Source organism: Puntigrus tetrazona, chromosome 25, assembly GCF_018831695.1.
Source record: "Puntigrus tetrazona isolate hp1 chromosome 25, ASM1883169v1, whole genome shotgun sequence".
Taxonomy (NCBI): domain Eukaryota; kingdom Metazoa; phylum Chordata; class Actinopteri; order Cypriniformes; family Cyprinidae; genus Puntigrus; species Puntigrus tetrazona.
In genome coordinates, this window is record NC_056723.1 from 11,514,806 (window position 1) to 11,533,098 (window position 18,293).

At 38.5% G+C, this 18,293-nt stretch overlaps 1 protein-coding gene across 2 annotated transcripts; it reads left to right on the forward strand.

Moving 5' to 3' along the window:
* The first annotated feature begins 267 nt into the window (after positions 1-267).
* Positions 268-17,838, forward strand: LOC122330974 (proprotein convertase subtilisin/kexin type 5). 2 transcript variants are annotated; one of them, XM_043228366.1, is made up of 16 exons: positions 268-579; positions 3,863-4,066; positions 4,715-4,783; positions 4,884-4,926; positions 8,498-8,643; positions 9,666-9,860; positions 10,590-10,676; positions 10,832-11,027; positions 11,924-12,147; positions 12,330-12,572; positions 13,663-13,908; positions 14,029-14,227; positions 14,320-14,525; positions 14,765-14,865; positions 15,007-15,178; positions 15,860-17,838. In XM_043228366.1, the coding sequence occupies exons 1-16, from the start codon at positions 372-374 to the stop codon at positions 16,258-16,260; spliced, it is 2,940 nt and encodes a 979-aa protein (XP_043084301.1). In that variant the 5' UTR covers positions 268-371; the 3' UTR covers positions 16,261-17,838. The 2 variants fall into 2 exon arrangements, with proteins under 2 accessions (XP_043084301.1, XP_043084302.1); XM_043228367.1 differs by lacking the exon at positions 10,590-10,676.
* The last annotated feature ends 455 nt before the right edge of the window (positions 17,839-18,293 follow it).

Sequence of the window (18,293 nt, forward strand, 5' to 3'; positions counted from 1 at the left end):
TATTCATTAATAATAATAACAACACTAATAATAATAATAATAATAATAATAATTGATTATTATTGTTGTTGTTATAGGACTGTGTATGAAAGTGTATACTTTTAAAAATACTTTGCATTGGATACTTTAATATTTCAGCATCCTATTAAGTGTGCAATACTTCACGAAGAGTGAATAATGCAGCATTTCGCCTTTGTCCTTTACGCAGAATAAAGCAGAGGAATGGGTGGACCCCGGAGGCCTGCTGACCAATCCCCTTGAAAGCAACTTGTCGGGCAAGTTTTGTTATTTAGACGCTGGTTGTCATTGGCAGCGCAGGACTGGGGCATTTCGTTGAATGAACTGCGCGTGACTGTGTGTATGGCGTCTGGATGCGCCGCGCAACATCGCGAACGATGAACGCGGCTCGGACGCTCGTTATTCTGTCGTTATGCTGCCTCGGTCGCGTTCAGTCCCGATCGCCGGCGCTGTCCTGTCCCGGCGGACAGTTCTCGCTAAAAAACCAGTGCGCTTTATGTCACCCCACCTGCGCGGAGTGCAAGGGCCACGAGCTGTTCGAGTGCACCGCTTGCGGTTTAGGTAAGTGGTGGTTCACTGCAATATTCCGTACAGTTAAAACTTAAGCGTCTATCGGATCAAACAGGTGCCTCCGTCGGGACGGTTCCCCCAGTACGCATGCGCACTTCGTTTTAAAACGATGTTACGTTTTCATAGAAGTAAAAGTTATAGAAGTTAAACTATTACAACTAGTGAGTTACGGGAGTAAAAAAATTATTTGGAGCTGTTTGGGAATGTGGAGAGTAAACAGGGACACTGCAAAAATATATGTCAGAATACATCTTGAAGCGTTGTTTTGGCCATTTAAACGATACGATTCTGCGGCAGCATTGTTGCAGGTTCACAAAGGGGTTTTTCCAAAAGACAAACCTCCGTGCACAGCTGCTGAGGAGAAACAATGAAGCCGCTCTCTCTATTTATCGACGCGACAAAGACCGCTTTACCTCAAAAGGGGAGTTTGCTCAGCGACCTCAAACGCGATAGCGCCTCGCGCGCTTTTAATCACAGGAAGAGTTGAAATCAAGGCCCCATCCGTAAATTAATCTATTATGGTTTCGAGCATCGATGGCCCTGAGGAAGTTTTAGATTAGACCAGCCTTCGAGCTGCCAAACACGGGAGTGGGGAAAAGGAGAGACCGCTTCCTTTCCAGCATTGTGAAAGCTTGTAGTGTTTCTGTTTGGACGTAGTTAAAAAATACCTCAGGTTTAGCCATTGGCATTTTCTTTAGCCTCAGTCCCTGCTATCCATTTCTGACTGAAACGCATTCTGTGACATTAAGTCGGTTATTAAATTATAAAATCTTTTCTGATGCTAACAAAAACACGTTTTAAGAAAGTTTCGCCATTATGGTATTAAAACGGTGTTTCTAAACGTTGTCTCTAAATTGGTTATTTAGACTCTTGGAGGAAACGTTAAGGGAACGTTTCTTTTTCTATGTAAATAATGTTTTGAGAACGCTATTAAAGGACCAGGCAGCTTTTTAACGAACGTTCTTTTAAGGTTACTTTCCAAACTTTGAAAGAACATTAGCCAAACAAGATTTTTTATTTGTTTTTGCCATACATCATCAGCTTCCTCCCTTAAGAGTTGATGGTAGCCATTGACTTCAACAGTAGATAAAATACTATGGAAGTCAATGGCTACCGTCAACCGTTTGTTTGCCAAAATATAATCTTGTGTGTTCAAAAGTAGAAAGAAACTCACACTGATTTGGAACAAGTGAAGTGTAAGTAAATGCTGTCGTGTTTTTTTCCCCCCCTTTAAAGATGATACTGTTAAGTGCATAAAGCTTTCCATTCTTTGTTTCATCAGATAAACCAGTGCGTCATTTGAAAAGCACTTTCTAATGTTGGACTTTTTCAGCGTGCACACATTTTCAAATGTCAATATGTCATAGAAAAGTGTATAAGTATACATATTAGGGCACACTTTGTCTGTATGTTTTTGTTATGCCATTGCTTTTTCCGTGCTTTCAATGGCAAATAGTTAGAGCGGCGGTTCAACCATGAATGTAGCTAAATCTTTTTCACGAACAAGCTCCAAATGCATTACAATGCCCAGCGTTCTACGCAGAACAGAACAAGTCTTTGGAACAGATAATAATTTAAGTCAATATTTGCCAATCTCGCCATCCATTGTTGCATATTAATAACAGCTTGCGGGTTCGAATGGCATTCGGGCGAGTAAACGGTAACAGAATTAGAATTTTGGGCTGAACCGCTTCTTTTAATAGCACAAAACGAATAAGCAAACACGGCTCCTTTGAATTCTGTTTAGTAGGCGTCCGTGGTTGCCATCCCTCCTTTTCAAGCATCTCAAAGAAGAGTGCTGTAAATCTTAATCTCTCTCTCCACAGCCCGAGGTGGTTGAAGGGGGAGGCCTTGCGTCCACCAGTCTGTGACAACTACAGCATTTACAAAAAAGTGCCCGTTCCCCACCGTAGCCCTTGTTTATGTGTCCCGGTCTAGGCAAAAAAAACCCGTCGGCCAGATCCCTGCTACTGTTACTATTTAAAGAAGAGCTCATGATAGACACAAGCAGATGTTGGTATTTGAGTTTCGGTTTTAGGGATTGTTCGCGGAAAGAGTAAGCATTTAACGCGGCTTCGTTTATTTCGCGTAAAAGAGCATGTCCTGTTTTTTTTCCTTGTCATTTTTTTCAATTGGTGCATAAAGAAAGTGAAAACTATTTTTTACGATTTTAGAGATGCGATGCATTAAACATTCAGTGTATGTAGATTTTTTTATGTTTTTGGTTTAAAAAAAGTCTCATACTCTGTGTTTACCAAAGCAACATTTATTTGATCAAAAATATGATCAAAACAGCCATATTGTGAAACATTATTACAATTTAAATGCGTCAAGTAATATATTAAAATGCATTTTATTCCTGTGGTGCAATCAGTATCATTACTCCAGTTTTATCGTTGCCAGATTTAGCAACAATAAGTTCATGTTCATAAATGGGAATATCAACACTGTGATGTTAGTGTTAAAAAAAATATGCTGCTTAATGTTTTTGTGGAAACTACTTGATATTTAATTTTACAAAAGAACAGCAGTTATTTGAAATGTTTAATTCATTTTATTTCTATATTTATTTACTTATTGGCAAGAGTGTGAAAGCACTAGTTTGCCTAGTTGCCTATTTTAAATAAAAACATTAATTTCAATAAATTACACTGTATATATTTGCAGTGTTTTTAAACAGTTGTACCGCAACACCGACGATTACAAGAACAGAATGACAAAAGCTCAAAATTAAAATGTCCTGATGCATTACAATAGTGACAGCCAGTCTTTGAAAATAATGTCCAAAAAACATGCTTATACATTTATGACATTCACCCTCGGCGGCTCGCGTTAGGAAAACTCATGACCGATGTCGTAATATTACCTGCTCGGAAAACATGCTGTTATTTTTTAAGAGGACGCCAGTGATCCATATCACCAGCAGACTACAAAGTGCATGCATTTCCTCTCAACACACACACACACACACACACACACAAGCAATGTTTTATACCGTACAAACTGTATGTGCTATTGTCCTACACCTATACAAAAAAAACACCATTTAGTATGTTTTTCTAAGGTTTTTGAATCATAGGCAAATTGCAATACCTTTGTCTTACCCATGTCATTAAACAAATTTTTGTCCCCATAAACCACGAAAGCCATTACACACACATCTAAGCAATTCAAATTCCAACATGAATCTAACCTAGTGTAACCGGATCATGGATCGTGGTTCAAATAAAGGTCATTCGGAGCAATGTTAAATGCATTGTGTGTGTGGTTTCAGACGAGGAGGGGAAGGAGCGCTTCTTGTATCAGGGCCACTGCAGGCTACACTGCGCACGAGAGTTTTATCCAGACCGAGAGCAGTACACCTGTCTTCCATGCATGTCTAACTGTGAGATCTGTGCTGACGCCGATGTTTGTGCTAAGTGCAGAGAAGGCTACGATCTTCAGAGCGGCATCTGTCTGGCGGTCCTCTGTGGAGCTGGTGAGTTTGTCTTTCTATAAAATGCACTCACAGGCCTTCAGGTTACAGAGTAGAGCGCTGCAGCGATGGCCGTTTGCCGTAGGCCAACCTGAAGCTAGCGTCACCCCTGTTCCCGAGACACACAATTGAACCGGATTTCACCGTTCTGTGACACAAACTCGTTTTAAAAGCCAGAATACAATCACCAGAAGTTAAAAAAAAAGCATGTAAATGAACTACATCAAGGTTGCACGATGTCAAAATCTCTGTTTTAAGCTAAGACAGCTCTTTGAGTCCGCAATGCCATAGATTTTTGTGTCTAAACGAACCTTTACCTTTACAAGAAGGTTCTTCGGGATATAGAAAAGGTTTCTTTTCCAGGTACTGGTCACATTCGAAAAGAAAACATTTTCAAAAAACACATTTAAGTATTTTATTAATCCACTTTTTCTATGTAAGTATGTACCTTTCATTAAAGGCCATTGCTATCATATAAATCAGAAATCTCTACTACTATTTATTTATATTATTTTGTTTTCTGGCTATGTTGATAATATTTCTGATTTATGGTCTGAAACCCTCTTGTTTTTTTAGGATAGGAACTAACTATTGTATAACTTCTAAAAAAAACCATGTAACTCGATACTAAAACATGTGCTTGAACCACAGGTCAGGTTCAAGACCCGGATACACAAGAATGCATAGACTGCGGGATTGGCTGTAAAACATGTTCCACAGGTAAACGTTTTACATTTGACTATTTTAACTAATTCATTAGTGTAATATTATGACGGATTATTAATCAGTTCTCACTAATACCGCTGTGTGTCCACAACAGACGATCCAGAGGTTTGTCAGAGCTGCACGGATGGCTACTTCTTGTAAGTTTACACCGTATTTATCTTCTTGGAAATGAAGATGTGCTGAAAATGTACTCACTCTCCAGCTACTCAAGATGTAGATGAGCTTGTTTCTTCATCAGAACAGAATTGGAGAAACCTGGATCGTCTGCAGTGAATGGGTGCCGTTAAAATGTCCAAACAGCTGATGACAACATTAGAGGAAGCAATATTATGAACCGAGGCCTCGTATTTTAGCACGATGCAGTGGTTTGAAGAAAAAAGAGGAGTGGTGTGGATTATTGTGATGTTTTTAATCAGCCGCTGGACTCTTATTCTGACGGCACCCATTCACCGCAGAGGATCCATTGACAAGCGACTGACGGAACGCTACATTTCTGATGAAGAAACGACCCCATCAATATTTTGGCTGGCACGAGGGCGAGGAATTGAAATTTTTAGCTGAACTACGCCTTTAAGCTGCGCCGAGGCCTTTTCGGAGCGTGTTGCAGAGATGCAGTGAAGAGAACAGAGGTCTGATTGTGCGTTGCTCCCCGTGTCGTGGCCTCCCGCTATTGTGTGCATCAGATTTCACTTTCAGCGAAGTCTCACGGCCGGTTACCTGAGATCCACGCTGCTCGACATAGAGGCACCTCTTATGAGTTTTTCCCTCAACTCACTCAATCTGTCTTCTTTCTCTCTCTCCTCACTAATTTGAGCCCATCTCCTCCTCGCTCGGTTTGAAACTGAAGGACTTGGAGGGTTGGAGTGTCTCGTACGAGAGTCCTGACTAATGAATGTCCACTCAGAGAGGAAAAGAGCAATGTTAATCCCCCCCGAACATTCCTCATGCTTTCATTGTGCTTGCTCGGTTGCCATGGCAGCCGTTGTCCTCCGTCTCGCTCAAACATCTTGCTTAAGTCTTGAGTTCTAAAGTGAGGCACCTCTGTGTCTCAGACAGAGCACTTGATCAGCCATGCTTATCAACCGCTCGACTACAAGATATTTGTTTAACATAGCGTAAACATGTCCTTTTATTCTGTTTATGCTTGTTACCTGCTAAATCTACTCAGTCCTCTTACTTAGGTTGCTGCTGTTTTTCGCGTTTTTGAATGATGGTAAAACCATAAAAATGAAAATATGGAAAAAATGCTATAAAAATGTTATATAAAAAAAACGATTAAATAAAAAGATAATACATTTTCGTAAAGAAATTCTTACTTAAATGCTGCTAATTTCAATAATTATGTATGCTCTAAAGAGTAGAAAGTAGAAAGTCATAAATTTATTTATTCCTAACAGAATTGTTTCCATTAATAAAACATTTTTTAAATATGTTAAAATATTATATTACAATTTAAAATAATGTTTGTCTTATTTTTTCAAATTTTGAGCATCATTAATCCAGTCTTTCAGGGGAAAAACATTTATTTATATATATATATATATATATATATATATATATATATATATATATATATATATATATATATATATTTCTGTCCTTGCTGAATTTAAACAGTATAATTTTGAATATACAATATTAATTATAAGCTTCTAAACAGAGCTCGTCTTGGCAGTGAGGTTATCAAATAAGATCTGAATCAGGGCCGAATTAACGTCTTGTTAGCTCTGATGATAGTGTTATAATGCTTCCAGCTGTCATTCCTTAAATAGTCCCAGTCTGTATATAGCAACACAGCAGGAAGTGCCTAGCAGGAGTTTCCTTCTTTGATCAGGAGAGACCAAGGTGCCATTAAATGATCTTTAAATCTGTCCCTCATTTCCTCTCTTCCTTTAATATGAAAGCTCTTATAACTTCACTGAATAATTATCAGTCAGTCTGATAAACACTGCGGCCAGTCAGAAAACTGATCGATTTAAAGATTGTGGTCTTCCCTTTAGCCTTTATAACTGATTTAAGAATCGTGACAGAAGACTTTAAACTACGATCTTCCACTTTAACTTTAATTATGCTTTAATTTCTATTGTCATCTGAAAGTTGGATGAGTAACACTGCTGCAGGCAGGTGCGCTGTGGTTTTGGGATGGTGTTCATTTCTCTGGTGTGGTTAGGCTTCTCTGGTTACTCTTTCTGTCAATGCACTGAAACTTACCTCCCCTGGCTCACGTAATCTCAGTTTGCATTATATCCCTCGCCCTGAAAGAGGAGCTTGTAAATCAGAGCGTCCTTGATTCAAAAGTAAGTCTACAAAGACTTTGCTGCTCTGAAGCCGCTCCAAAGTCAAGTAAGCCAGTTTTCAAACAGGTCAGAGCGATAGAAAAGATACTGGTATTGGTCCAAGGTGATAGTGAGGCAACTAAAGAGTTTTCACCCAATACTTTTGTGTATTTGGATGTGTTATATACTCAAACCTTACCATTTAAATAGCTGCTAAGTTCACTGTGTTGAATTTACATTAAATAGCGTTGTTTCCAAATTTTCAAATGTAATGCATAGGAAATATAATGTTTTAAAATTAAATCATCTGAATCATTTAAATGAGTTTCAAATGAGCCCTTAATTGCTCGCCCTCTTGTTGATTTTTTCGCGTTTGTTTGAATGAAAACGCAAATACATTTTTTTTGCCGTTTTGTGGCGTTTAAAACTTTCAAACACTGCTTTAAATGAAATCGACCAATCATCCAAGAGGTTTGAAAAAATTCATCTTTGAACAAATTGTTTGGCAGTTGCTGAACAAATAAGGTAAAAATAAATGCATATTATAGGAAAATGAAAGTATTTGAACCTTTCATAACTCCACATATATTCCACATTTCCAAAGGGACATTTGTGCCCTATATACATCAAACAAAATCGAAGAACGAACTGAAATGGCGTTAATTTCTCGAACAAAATCAGGCCAAAACTACGTTTGTTTCTCATTCAGCTGAGGTCAAGGGAGCAACATCTCCAAGTCTGTATATACATATCCGCACCTGTACGATCGCTCGCGGAGAGACTTTAAAAGTTCAGCGAAAGCAATTAACTCCTACAAAGAAATTACAACGAAGCTTGTGTCAGCGACCCAAAAAGCGATGTCGAGAAACACAAGGTTGAAGTTCAATGAATATGACACCATACTGCTGCTGTCGTTGTTCTTTCAAAGCGAATTTAAAAGGTATACAATACTTAAACCTTTATTTTTAATCATACCTATATTACATTAACATGCGGCAGCATAGGGGTGTCAGAATGCTCAGAAACAGTATACTGTCATTTTCAAATATCTTTTTTTGCCCTCAAACAAAAAATGAAAAAGTGGTTTGTTTGAAGTATATCGTGGCGTACCTTTAGAGTATACTCCTCATCGGTTGGTACTACAGCACTGAATGAACCAATTAGTGTATAGTTGTTTGTATATGTCAAATTAAGCTAAATGAAAATGTTTCCATGGCAACATTTTTCATACAGTTATAGTTTTAGTTACCTGCGTTTTCGACATTACCTTCTCGCATAATTCTTCTAGTGAGAACCGAAAAAGCTCAAATAACGCTGGTAAGTGAATAATGGGAAGATGTTCGCTTCGGGGTGGAGTAACGCTTTAAAGCAGCGCAGTCAGTGTTCAGCTTCGATATGTGACAAGTCTATTGTTCGTTATCTCCGTGTGCAGATACAGACAGCAGTGTCGTCAGCACTGTCCCCAGAGGACCTATGAGGACCGCGGTAGAGGACTGTGCATCAGCTGCCCGGAGCCATGCGTGGACTGCTGGAGCGATAGCCTGTGTCTCACTTGCCAGTCCGGATACTTCCTGAACAGTGCGTACGCTGCTTCCTGCTTCCTGAACAGCTCGCTAAAGGTCACACTCATTTTCCTGTCGGATAGCCATAGCTGTTTGAGTCACTTTACTCCAGTTAGGCTCCAGTTGTAGAGAGCGGGATCACCTCGAGGATCCCCCGAGGGTCAAAGCTCCAATGGGTCGCTTATAACCAAACTTAAAGGCATAGTACACCCCCAAAAAATTACATTCTGCCGTTAATTACTCACCCTAAAATATCTTAATTTGTCTTCCGAAGATGAACAAAGGTCTTACAGGTTTGAGTAATTAATGACAGAATTGAAATGTTTGGGTGGACTATGCCTTTAAATGATTTACTGACAGGTCTGTGCAAGTTATCAAATGGGATTGTCATGCTCAGTCAGTAAAGCTGGTTCTGTCATTCTGCGATCGTTTATTACACGGAGGCGTAGTTCACTGACAGGCTACGTAATATCTCATTCATTACCTCAAGTAATACATCAGATTTGATAAAGGATATTGTATAGCTTGTTAGTGAATCAAAGAGATCATTTGACATTTTAAATGCGTTTATTTATTTACCTTTTAAATGACTTCCAAAATTTATGGACAATTAATTTACTGTCCATTTATTTAGTGAAAGATTGAAATACGTTTGCATGCATGCTCTGATAATTTAATTTCATCATTTATTTAATAATTAGCAATTACATAAATAAGGAAAAAACGTTTGGAAATGCCTGATAGAGCATTGCATGTACTTCACAGAAAGGATATTATGCACAGCTGCACTGTTTCCCTCACTCATTTGAATGGGAAATAGAAATGGGATGCAAATAAAGTTAATGCAAAATCTGTGCAGGTTGGTGCTGTGATTCTGAGAGGTTCGTTCGTGCGGATTATACACCTACTCGATATTTTACGTTAATACCTGTAATAACTGATTTATCAGCTGCTGTTTGGAGTCGGGAAGATTTTTTAAGGTAGAAAAAAGTCTATTATGCTTATTATTAATTTATGAAATCTTTTTTGCCTGAAAAGACGGCACCTGTGTGAAGGAGTGCCCAGCAGACACGTTTAAAGACTCCAGAGGGTGGCGCTGTCTGCCCTGTCACGGCTCCTGTCTGGCCTGCCACGGCCCTGGAGTGAGAGACTGTGACAGATGCAGTGGCTGGAGCCGCCCAGTTTACGGGAAGTGTCCGGTGATCAGCTGCCCGGAAGGTCAATATGTTGATGGTGAGAAAGAACTCCTGCCATTTAATATAAGAGTTGTTAAAAAAGTCGACAGGCGCAGAGGCGCTGTTTAGTCTTAGATTTGCTTTTGTCTGTTGTAGTTGGTGTAATACTGTGCTCTGCTGGACATCCCGTAGTAATACACTTAAATCACCAGTGATCATTTTGAAAACGTTTCACTTAATATATTAATTGAATATTTTTGGCATTTTAACATCTAGAAATGATAAAGAACTAAGTTAGGAAATCATCTACTTAGTCATTAGATAAAAAGATACATTTTCAACTTTAATTTAGCTTCCATTCAATGACAATTATGATTAAATTGTTACATTTTTTCCCATATAATATTTTTATTGCACATCATTGGCACGTATATATGAAAGTACAGCTATTTTTATATTTTAAGGTTCTTGCCAGTGTATCATTTATATGTGATTGCAGTTTTTATTAATAATTTAACTTTTATTTTTATATTTTAATATAAATTTAATATTGGTCATAGTTTAAATTTATTTGTCCTTCTATTTTAGCTCTAGTAATTTTAGTACTTCATCTTTTCAACTTATTTCAGTTGCCAAAGCAAAAGTTCTCTCTCTCTTTTATTAGGTTTTACCACCTAATTTGTAAATATTTCTTTAATTGTTTAAATTCTGTGATCTAAAAGCTTAAATAATTGTAGGAGTTTAAATAAAACTAACAGTTATAATCGTGTGGGCTTTTTTTTTTAAGGGGAAAGCCGCACTTGCCGTTACTGTGATAGATCCTGCTTGACATGTTACGGTCCTAAGGCTCAGAATTGCATCACATGTGCTACCGGTAACGTATAGGTTAGCTTTCCTTTCCCTCCCACCTGATAAACAGACTGTCAAAGTTCCCTTTTAATGAGTTCCTGCTTCAAAAGCACTTAATGAATAAATAAGCAATTTGCCTGCTTAATAGGTTCTTTGCCCCTCTGTTTGCTTTCTCAACAGGATACATGCTGGAGCAGGATGCAGTCTGTGTAGACCGCTGTCCTCTGGGTTTCTATGCGAACAGCTCCAGTCTTCTGTGTGAGAGGTGTTCTGCTAACTGTGAGGCCTGTGAGAGCAGAGATGAGTGTGTGAGCTGTAAGACGGACACTTACCAGCTCTATCTTTTCCAGGGCAGCTGCTGGTCAGAGTGTCCAGAGTGAGTCACTTCTGAAACCTGCTTTACAGGGGCCCATATATATAAATATATAACACTGGCCAATTTAGTGTTGGAGTTTTCATGGCTGAATTTGACCAGCCTGGTGGCCAATCTTCATTGATTGCACATTCCACCAGTGTGAAGGTTTAATTAGCAGAGTAACAGCACAGTTTTGCTTAAAATATTGCAATGCCCACAACATTATGGGTGACATATCAGAGTTCGTTGGTGCATGTCTCGCTGGCGCCTCTGTGACCCAGACAGGAAGTCTTTGTGATGTATCAAGAGCCACGGCATCCAGGATAATGTCAGCCTGCCACCAAGAAGGACGAACCACATCCAACAGGAGTAACTGTGGACGCAAGAGGAAGCTGTTTGAAAGGGATGTCCAGGTGCTAACCCCGTATTGGATCCAAAAAACATAAAATCACAGCTGCCCAACTGTCAGGAGCTTCTCGGGGTCAATATACATGTCCCGGCTGCTATAGCCAAACCTTTGGTCACTCGTGCCAATGCCAAATGTCGGTTTCAATGTTGCTAGCACATGTATTGTTCTCTCATGGTCTTTCCCACATCCGGAGAGCTACGGTGTGCCCCAAAGAAGCGCAGCACCCAGACTGTTGCATTCCCAGAGTGAAGCATGGGGGGGGAATTCTGCAAGAAGAATGGCTCAAAATCCCTCTGGCCACTGGGCAGGACTTGTATCTGTCATTCCCAAGACCGATTGATGCTGTATTGGCCGCAAAAAGAAGGCCCTACACCATACTAATATATATATATATATATATATATATATATATATATATATATATATATATATATATATATGAATATGTTTATTATATGTTAATGAATACAGGAGGGAAACAAACTTGCATGTCTTGGGTTTCTTGCAGAGGTTATTTTGAGTCTGAGCTGGGGACATGCGAACCCTGCGATGAACTCTGTTTGACCTGCGACGGCACAAGAGCGCAGTGTCTTTCATGTCGAGATGGTCTTCATCTGACCAACGGGCAGTGCAGGCAGAACTGTGGCCCCATGAGCTACGTGGCAGAAGACGGCACATGCAGACGCTGTGCTCCTCACTGCGACGTTTGCACAGATTTATCCACCTGTACAAGTGAGTGATCCTGAGATCATTTCAATGAGTAGTTACAGATCTGAAACCTATCAGTGACTTTTAAATGAACTCACGTTTCCTCTTTTATAATTTATTGCACACTATCTATTGATGTGGGAGTATGTGTACATATCAGTTATAATTGATCTATAAATTACCTTTTTGTAACTATTTCATTTCAGGGTGCAGTTTTCTTTATTTGCTCTTAAACGGGGCGTGCAAGGCCGTCTGTCCGAAGGGTTACTTTGAAGACTTGGATCAGGGCGTCTGTGTGAGCTGCCATTCCACCTGTGCCACCTGCTCTGGTCCTCTTTCTGATGATTGTGAGACATGTTCTGCCCTCAACCCAAAACTCTACGAGGGCACATGCTTGGAAGAGTGCCCAGCAGGAACTTATTACCAGACTTCTGATAAGGAATGCCAAGGTGAAATATTAGCTGTAGTTATATCGCTAACACACAAAAACAACAGAATCCTGGTTAGTGTAAGCTCCACCTTAAGATGCAAGTATGCTTCAATTTTACATATAATCTAGGTTAAAGTGTGTGGCTTGTAACTTTCATAATCAGAATAGTACGTTATGGAAGCCTGTTTAAAAAACTTAAATACTGAATTTTAATACTGAAATCAGCTTTTAGCAATACAGATTGTATCAAAACAAAAAAGGTAATTGCAACTTTTTCTCTCACAACTTTTTATTCTTTTGTCTGACAATTTCTAACTCAATTCTGTATTGATACTGTTTTAGTATTTTAAACATAAAACGTTGAATATTGATATTTGAAAAAAACCCCAAAAAAAACATTTAAAATCCGAAATTCGCATATTGGAATTATATTTGTTGGAGTAATAGAGCAAAACGGTCAATATTATGACAATGTAATAGTCTTAATATTAAAGTATTGAATTGAACTGCTATATAAAATCAATACCACATTTGTAGTCATGCTGCTTTTTGGTTGATACTGATTATGCCCCCATATCTTGAATTTTGTGATAATTCTAAATGCATTTTAAGAAACTGAATCAATGATGTGAAAAAAGATGCACTAGTCTAACCTACTAGACCAGTGGTTCTCAACCTACTTCAAGGCTTTTTACTTTTTTACCCCTCCTCTCAGAATCAATACCGTAAGCCAAGGAGCTCAAACAATGTTACATGGTTCGGTTGCACATCAAAAATAAGAGATAAATGTATGTGCCTAATGTACGACTCTTGTATGTCACTGTTATCTACATCTACTGGCAATTATAGAGCTGTAGTTTGCGTATCATAGTTTGCGCAGCGGTCAGGTGTGCATACTTGTGTTAGGGAATTCAGAACAAATATAATTACAAAGAAATACAAGCACACTTTGCTCAAAACTAAGATAAAGCCTTCTAGTGGCTTGGCTGTACGTGTTTGTGTCAAAACTGAAGTATAGATGTTATCTGAGGATTTATTTGGTTATATATTTGCAATTACCGAACACAGATAATCGTGCTCATTTATATATCCTGTATTTGACTCCATAGAATGTCACCAGACCTGTGCTCGCTGTGAGGGTCCAGAACCCACTCAGTGTCTGCAGTGTGAAAATGGCCTGGTTTTGGATCCCAACACCATGATGTGCGGAGTTACCGGGAATTCAGACTGCCCACCCAGAACGTTCCTCCAAAACAACCAGTTCACTTGCCAAGCGTGCCATCGACTCTGCCAGTCCTGCGAAGGGCCAGGCTCCTCTGACTGCCAGACCTGCACTCTGCCCAATTACCTACACAGTACGAATGACCATTGAATTACTCTTAAGACAACAGTGGCTTTGAATTCCTCCTAAGTGTAGTAGAAAGGAAAAACATGGTTTGTTGTAGAGCTTATACAAGCATCTGCTTGTGTTCCAGATGGTTCGTGCGTGAGCAAATGTCCTGTAGGAACTTACAGCGCCCATGAGGAGGCTGACGGTGTAGAGCTGGGTTTCTGCATGCCCTGTGATCCTGTGTGTGCCACCTGCACCGGGGCATCTCCCAGAGACTGTCTGAGCTGTGCACCAGGCTACCTTCATCTGCTCTCTCATCTCTGCGTTAGTCACTGTCCCACAGGGTAAGACCTCCCTGCACACAAAACATGTTTACAATAGATTCCCAGACTGTATATAATAACAAGAGACGTGTTTCTTGATGTGCCTTCGTCAGGTACTACAGCACAGGGGAGCGCTGCGAGAAGTGCGACCGTTCTTGCGAGCAGTGCTCGGGTCCAGGGACGGACGCCTGCAGGGTATGCACACCTCCCCTGCTGGACCTGCAGGGCACCAGGCAGTGCGTGGATCAATGTCCGCAGCGCTTCTATGAGAGCGAGCGCAGCTGCAGGCAGTGTCACACCAGCTGCAAATCCTGCACGGGTATTTCTGTTAAAACATTTTCACATTTTATGAGCTTCCTGAAGACCAACATATCTTACCATTGTATGGCCCCAAATGTAGCCAACAGAACCAGATCTATCTGTCTGTGATCGAATATTTCAGCATTTTAAGTTGTTTCAAGCATTGAAACTTTAGTCGCTGGGCAAGAATGATCAATTTTGGTACTACGCTGACATCTCTTTAAATACCTCACCCTTTCTCTTCTGTGTTGTTTGCAGATAACACTCCTCAGGGCTGTGTGACGTGTGACTGGGGCAGCGTCCTGCAGGACGGAGTGTGTTACCCTCGCTGTGAAGAGAGCCGATATTACTCGCAGGGCGTAAGTGCTGATGACAGAGCCTGTGTTACTGCTAGTTTTCTCAAAGGATGATAACCATTAATACTTTTATCAAAAAATTTCATTCAGTACTGTAGCTACAAGATATAAATAACACGATTTGGTATCTTTCAATGGCATTAGGGGGTTTGTGAACCCTGTGATGAGTCCTGTAAACATTGTTCGGGTGCCGGGCCCCAGAGATGTCTCACCTGTCACCCAGGTTTCTCCCTGCATGTTCCTGACAGTCAGTGCTTGCCGTGCTGCCAGTCTGGGGAGAAGAACGAGAAGTGCTGTCTTTGCGATTCAGGCTCAGGTATTTTTTTACTTTAAGCCTGCGTTTTTGCAGAAAATGTACAAAAATGTACAAAATCTCAGGCCATCCGAGGTGTAGGTGAGTCGGGGAAATTTAATGTTACATCACTTACCAGTGGATCCTCTGCAGTGAATGGGTGCCGTCAGAATGACATTTTCGAGGATCCATTTCAAGCGATGTGATGCTAAATTTCTCCAAATCTATTCCAATGAAGAAACTTATTCTTCTACATATTGAATGGCCTCGGGGTGAGTACAGTATATCTGGGTGAACTATTCCTTTAATTATGTTTTAGTAAATGTTGAAATTAACATTGAGATTACCAAATGCTTCTAATTTAAAGCACTCAGAATAATTTAAGTGTATCAGTTTGCACAGTAAATAATATATATATATATATATATATATATATATATATATATATATTTATTTTTTCACACTTTATTTTAAGGTTCAATTCTCCATATTAACTATTAAACTATTGATAGTTTATGGGATATAGAATATGGTCATGCAGTGTATATATATATTTTATTAAGTATTATTGAACAACCACTATGTTAATAATAGACATGCTACTAAATAATAGTGAGAAGTGATCCCTATACTAATGTGTTAGATTTTTGTATTACTATTATTTTTAAAAACTTATAAACCACACAAATATATATTTTTTTGCAGCATTGTGTCTCGAGGCGCCTGTACCACGTATAAGTCAGGACGATGCTATTCTGAGGTCCCAAGCGGTACAGCACGCATCTGCAGCTTTACCCGCCGCTCTGCTGCTAGCTGTAGTGCTAGCGCTAGTCGTGTTTGCTCTGGTACAGGCGAGGGCCAAGAAACGGTTATGCTGGAGACGGAGTTACGAACGGCTGAGTGGGGTGGCTAGAGAACAGCCCAGTCCTCGGCCCATGCCGCACGGGGTGCCAGAACCAGAGGACAGCGGGGACGAGGTGGACGTGGTCTACACCAGTCGAGACGGCTCTGTTTATCGACGTTACGGATTCATCCACGAGCCAGACACGGAAGAGGAGCAGGACGAGGACGACGCTAATGAGAACACACACCTGAGCAGAGCCTAAATTACGGTCACTAACGAGTCACATTTTACTAATTCTTTATACGCACACTTCTCACTGGATTGCAAGGTGGTAAAGATTAATAATAAATCAAAACACGATAGCGTCTTCACATTTATTCTTATATATTGTATATATTTCTAAATTCAAAATATTGCCGCCAGTGTCTATGTAGAATACCTTTATGTTATTGTAATACAACCCTTTCCATAATGCAATGTAATATTTGCTAATGTTAATGTTACTATAGCACGGTACCAAACTTTTTTTTTTTTTTTGGTGATTAAAAGGTGACAGATAGTTTTTCGTATTTTCTTAATAAAGAATATTCAGTCGATTTCAGAAAAGCCATTTTTCATCTTTATTAGACCTGCTGAACATTAAGTCTCCGTCGCATCCGAGCAAGACACCACAGACCGTAGAAACCCACATTTAATCATTTCTCAAATGTGCATGTGTACGAATGCACGCACAAAAGTGTTACAGCGCTCTCTTAAAATGTATGCCCCCCAAACGACCTTGTGATGCCATTCTCTTAATTCTGAAAACAACTTGAAATAAATGAAAAATATATATATATATATATATATATATATATATATATATATATATATATATATATATATATATAATCAAACGATTCTATTGTATGAAATCAAAAATGGACAGCATTCATTTGTCAGCACACATTAAGAGTCTTGTGGTGAATAATTAATCCGTGCTAAGTTAATAAACAGGAAAAAAGTTTGTACTTTGTAATCTTCAAATGTTTGACTTCGTCAGATCAAATTTGCTTCCCTTAGTCAGGGTCAAGTTTTATTTATAAAGCACATTAAAAAAAAACAACAGATGTCATACCAAAGCGTTATACAGTATTTTATCATTTAAAATGATTAATAATTAAAAATGGACATGACTGTCTTATATGGTCATACACATGAAGATTCTACAGTGCTGTTCCAGATGACCCCAAAAAATGTAATAAAAATCAAGAAACTGTGATTTGCTCATTCTCTTTAACTGTTGTTTAAGAAAAAAATAAAAGATTTCCATTTTTTTTACTGACCAACAATTGTAATTTGTAAATAAAAACTAATTTTGATGGCTGCAGCGCGCAAGACATTGTCACACCAACTGTCTATTTATTTACACTGTGTAACTTGAGGATACTAATTGTTCATTTTTGCATGCAAAACGTTTTGTCCAGCTTTGCTTCACTCAAGACTTCGATGGATGGACCGTACCAACGGAAAATTCCGTAATTAGCCGAAGAAAAAAAAGTTATAACGTTTTAGGTGTATATATATTTACAGTTAAATATCGTTATTTCATTAACTGATGTAATTTTAACATTCATTTAACAACATTACATGTAACATACAACTCTAATAAAACTAAGTTCAAATTAAATTGCAATGCAATGTGAAACAATGCTAATTCACTTAAATAAAACACTAACGTCGATGAGTTTTGAGTCTTCAAACACTGCCAACACAGTTACACATTCAAACATGTAAAAGTGTCTATATTAACTATATTTAATGCCTTAACTAACAATGGGAAATAAATTGTTAATATTTATTTCTTTGTTTGTGCAACTGTTAATTGTCGGTTAATATTTGTTCAGGTCTAGTAAATAACATTGTTACATACAGTTTATGCTTTTAATAACATTAGGAAATAATGGAAACTTTTTTTAAAGTATACTTTAAAAGTACCGTGCTTTTCATTGTTAGTTTGCTAACTAATGAAGTCAACTAATGTTAACAAAGGGAGCCTTACTGTAAAGTTAATTCATTTAATCAAAAAGACACCAGATTATTTATAATGTAAAGATTTCTGTTTCAAATGAATAAATAAATAAAAAATAGATTTATGAAAGAATCATGCAAAAATGGTCATGGTTTCCATTACCAAAATAAATAAATATAAGTAAAAAAAAAAATTATTATTGAAAAATTATTGATAAAATTTTTTTAAATTCCATTTAAAAATAAAAAATTGAACCACAGATTAATATATCACTAATGTTTCCA

Coding starts and splice junctions, on each gene's coding strand:
- LOC122330974 (XM_043228366.1), top strand. CDS start 372: ATGCGCCGCGCAACATCGCGAACGATGAACGCGGCTCGGACGCTCGTT. Junction 9,861..10,589: donor GGAAGGTCAATATGTTGATG/GTGAGAAAGAAC, acceptor TTTTTTTTTAAG/GGGAAAGCCGCACTTGCCGT. Junction 10,677..10,831: donor TTGCATCACATGTGCTACCG/GTAACGTATAGG, acceptor CTTTCTCAACAG/GATACATGCTGGAGCAGGAT.